Genomic DNA, 4,488 nt, shown 5'->3' with positions numbered 1-4,488 from the left:
ACACACACACATACACACACACATACACACACACATACACACATACACACACATACACACACATACACCCACACATACACCCACACACATACACACACACATACACACACACACACATACACCCACACACATACACACACATACACACACATATACCCACATACACCCACATATACACATACACCCACACATACACACACACACATACACACACACATACACACATACACACATACACACACATACACACACATACACCCACACATACACCCACACATACACACACATACATACACACACATACACACACACATACACACACGCACATACACACACACACATACACACACACACACACACACACACACACACACACTTCTGCTTGGAGGAGAGAGCTCTAATCCAGAGCTGCAGTAATCTGAATCAGAAAAGCCAGACTGTCGGCTACCCAAAAAGGTCTCCACCAGGACCCTTTTCACACAGCAGGCCCCTCCTCAAACTGAGAAATGGATGAGAAATCCTAAGAGAGCCACGGAGCCCTCAGCCTGTCTCAGACACGTATGTATCCATCCTCGTCAGTCCTACAGACAATCTGCCCTGGTTTGGACCTTCTAAACTGTCTCCACCCCTTAAATGACTTGATTTTCACAGGCTCTATGAAATAAGCACAGGGCTAATCAGTGCTGGGAGGTCACAAAGCCACCAAAATGCAAAGTTGGGTTTTGGTGTAGCTCTTCTGTCCGGTGGTTGACCTCATCGGTCACTCCCCGACAAAACCATGGTAGTTAAAGTTCTTAGCAGTCGAAAGAAGTTCTATGGTCTGGGGCAATAACAGATAACTGCACAAGCATTCAAAAGCCACACCCTCTCGATTTTTCCAAGTTAAATAACAATAATGTGTTCTACTTCCTTAAAACTTCCTTTCTCTTCCAGATAAGTATTTCCTGGGTCCACTTATGTGATGAACAGCTATATTTAAGAATCACTAAAGAAACCTAGGTGGGGCCAGAAAAATGGCTCCATGGTTGAGAGCTTGCTGCTCTTCTAGAGGACACAAGTTCAATACCCAGCACTCACACCAGGTTTCTCATAAATGCCTACAACGGCATCTTGGGAAGATCTAATACCCTCCTCTGGGCTCCATAGGTACCTGCACTTATGCAGCAGACACAGAGTCTCATAAATAAACTCAAGTTTGAAACTCTGAAATGCCAGTCCACGTAAAGCTCTTCTTAGCAGTACACAGTTCAAAGCTTAGCATCACCCTGTGTGATGGTTTCTATAAGCTTGGCCCAGGGAGTGGCACTATTAGGAGGTGTGGCCTTGTTAGAGTGGATGTGTCACTGTGAGTGTGGGCTTTAAGACCCTCATCCTAGCTGCCCGGAGGTCAGTCTTCCACTAGCAGCCTTCAGGTGAAGATGTAGAACTCTCAGCTCCTCCTGCACCATGCCTGCCTGGATGCTGCCCTGCTCCTACCTTGATGATAATGGACTGAACCTCTGAACCTGTAAGCCAGCCCCAATTAAATGTTGTCATTTATAAGAGTTGTCTTGGTCATGGTGTCTGTTCACAGCAGTAAAACCCTAAGACACCCTGCATTCGGGCTACATACCTATCTATTTCCATTTCTCTGCCTGTGAGGCCCCCCCTTCTACTCCCAGTCTTCCAGAGACTTATGACATCATGTGTACTGCACCTTCTCCACCTGTGCACCTCACATCAAAGCTTCTATGGCAGCAGTGATGACATCCAAGACAGGATAAAACCACGGGTTGTAGAACATCCTTAGAAAAAGCCAACCTTTACTTGCTTCATCTTTTGGCAAAAACAAGAGCGGCTATCGCAATAGATGTGTGCTTTCTTTCTTAAAAATTCCAACTCCCAGTTACTCCAGAGCACCTCTTCAAAATTCCTAGGTCACATGAATTATTAAATAAACAACGCATCAATTAGTCTTTCGTGGGGAACAGTCAGACACGGAAATGTAGGCAAGAGCCAAAATCAGAGAGAAACATTAGTGACAAATGAGCAAACCCCCGTCCCTGTCATCACAACCATGCAATGAAGATCAAAATTTCCCTTGCTAACCCGCAGGGACACCCCGCCCCCTCCCCCTTTCTCTTAATCCAGGATTCAAATCCTAGCCTCTAGGATTTTAAGGGAAACAAAGTCAATGAATTTCATTCATAAAACAATCATCTCACCTAATTTTTTTCCCATCCCTTTTTGCAAGATAATTTATAGAACATGTTAACCTCACAGAAATGGTATCAAAACCTTTTCTTTTCACCCTTTTTTATTTTCTAAACCCCACACACATTCATCTTGCTGTAAACCACAGGAGGCGAGTGGCTGAATTCCAGTTAAGCCAAGTATTTCAGCGGTACACTCAACCTCGGCACTCAACCTCAGTCTTCGCCATATCCATGAAAAGTGATCTTGCAAAACCCTGCCTTTTATTTACTTACTAAGATGTAAGATAATAGTATTGTCTTCCTCCGCACAGGCTCCACAGGTGCCTCAAGGCTACACTGAACTTACACATGAACATCCTGTACAGTAACTCTTTAGACCTCTTTCTTTCCTGGGCTATCTGAATTATTTTAAAGTTTTGGTTAGACATCTTTCAAAAGCATATTAGGTAATAGGGGGTGTTGGTCTTTTTTTTTTTCTTCCCTTTTAAAATTTCCTTTCCATGAATTAAAAAAAAAAAAAAAAAAAAAAGCGTGGTATGAGGCCTTGGGATATATATGGAAAAATACAAACTTCAATACACACTCTGTGTGAGTAATTGCAACTCCGTTTGTTTACCAGCCCGTTTGCCTGCTTCTGTCACAATGCCAATACACAAATTCCACAAGACAAATTTTAAATCTAGGTATGAACACCAGGCTCTTTGCGCACATACATCAGAGATCAATACACTCGGTGGGCTAATGGAAAGAGATACCCAGCAGTCGTCAAGGGTTCCAAGTGAAATCTTCTTTGTGCACCTAGACACTAACACCCTGTGCTCACCATTGCATCCCCCACAGCGTGTTGGTATGCTCTGAATCTACACAGCCGCCATAAATGACACCGAAGCCACCACAACCAAGCCGGGAATCAAATTCCTGGTTGGAAGAAGTTTCAAAATCCAAGGCCAACATCTGGCAAGTTCCACGCCTGTCTACCAATCCTGGCTGGTGTTGCACTGAAAATTCAGCACAAGGGGAGAGTATTAATTTTTCAAGTGCCCATTAATTAACTTGTACTCTGCTTAAATCACACACATGGGCGGTCCCTCCAGTTGCAGTTAGACTCTTTGGGTTTGCCTCATTGTCTCAGAAGGGTGAAGGCTGACAGGAGTTAGCAGTGCACACAATGAAGTCTGTTCTTATCCAGGGGTTCTGACCATACCCTGCACACAGTAACTGCACTGTGGGCTACCTCTCCACCCCTCGGATCAGGTAGTTTATTCCTGGTCCCTGGCCTTAGCTGGTTAGACACCGGTTCCTCTGCCATCCGCACACCTCAGAGAAGGGTCAGCCAGGAGCATGCCTGGTTGAAGCAGCATCTGTTTACCACGCAGAGCCCCCCAACACACACACCGCGCGCTTCCGCCACCCCTTCCTGGTACCTGCCCAGTTCCTCGCCGGTGTCGTAGTAGTCGTCCACGTTTTCCTGCCTGAACACAGTCATGATAGACTGTCACGCCTCACCAAAGCCCAGGCCACTCCGGCTCCGCGGCCCGAACCATCCCCACCGCCGCCTCGCTGCTGCGGGCCCCTCATGCACCAAGCCGCAGACCTCTGAAAGACATGTGGAAAAGAATGAAATGGTAAACCCCCCAAAATCCGGGTCCCGGGAGCTGGGCCCCGATCTCGAGGCCTCCCGCGGGCAGGGGCCACGCGCCCTTTGTTAAATCTGGGCTGGGAGACCCCCACACCCCGCACTGCCGCGCCCCAGCCCCGTGCCTGCGGTTCCCGGGCTCGTGCCTCCGCCTCCGGACGGCGTGGGGACAGCTCAGGGAAGGGACACAAAGCGCCCTGCCCGGCCACCTGTTCCCCCGCCCGGCGCCCGGGCCGCCCTCCTGCTCCTCCCACTGCCTGCGGCGGCCACTCACCCGGCCCCGCAGCTCTCGCTTCCTGCGCCCTGAGCCCCGCGGCGGGTCCCGGTCCCGGTCCCGGGCAGCTCCGAGCGGCCTCCGCTCCTTGCGTCGGGCTCTGCTTGGCCCCGCAGGGACGCAGCCACCACCTCCTCCGCGCTCTCCTCCTCCGCTGCGCTCGCGGCTCCTCCCGGTCCGCGCTCCCGCCCCGCCGCGCGCACCCCGCACACACCCACTCGCCCGCACCGAGCGCGCGCCCCACCTGTGACTCGGCGCCGGGCTGCCCTCTGCCGCCCGCTTCGAAGAAGCCGGAGGCTTTCGTCCCCCAGAGTGTGAACCCAAGGATCCGTGTGGGCCAGACGACGTGCTCCGCGCAGGGAAAACCACAAAAGAAAAAGAGA

The 4,488-nt window shown here is 50.0% G+C and overlaps 1 protein-coding gene and 1 long non-coding RNA gene across 3 annotated transcripts in view; one reads left to right on the top strand and one right to left on the bottom strand.

Annotated features, from left to right (window-relative positions):
* Positions 1–4,481, bottom strand: part of Dapk1 (death associated protein kinase 1) — a 164,993-nt gene extending 160,512 nt beyond the window's left edge. Inside the window, exons 1-2 of one of the 2 annotated variants that reach the window (XM_031359276.1) lie at positions 4,350–4,481; positions 3,620–3,791 (exon numbers count right to left, since the gene is read on the bottom strand). In XM_031359276.1, the coding sequence (XP_031215136.1) occupies positions 3,620–3,681 (62 nt within the window). In that variant the 5' untranslated portion in view covers positions 3,682–3,791; positions 4,350–4,481. Of the gene's footprint in view, positions 1–3,619; positions 3,792–4,105; positions 4,309–4,349 lie in introns of those variants that run through there. The other variant, XM_031359275.1, reaches the window with a different exon arrangement.
* Positions 3,337–4,117, top strand: LOC116082391. The gene is made up of 2 exons (XR_004115276.1): positions 3,337–3,449; positions 3,572–4,117. It is a non-coding gene; the product is annotated as an uncharacterized LOC116082391 (long non-coding RNA).
* Positions 4,482–4,488: the final 7 nt, after the last annotated feature.

The sequence above is a fragment of the Mastomys coucha genome, unplaced genomic scaffold, assembly GCF_008632895.1.
Source record: "Mastomys coucha isolate ucsf_1 unplaced genomic scaffold, UCSF_Mcou_1 pScaffold7, whole genome shotgun sequence".
NCBI classification, from domain to species: Eukaryota; Metazoa; Chordata; class Mammalia; order Rodentia; family Muridae; genus Mastomys; species Mastomys coucha.
The sequence above is the reverse complement of the archived record's forward strand: the minus strand, read 5'-3'. Positions and strand labels throughout refer to the sequence as shown.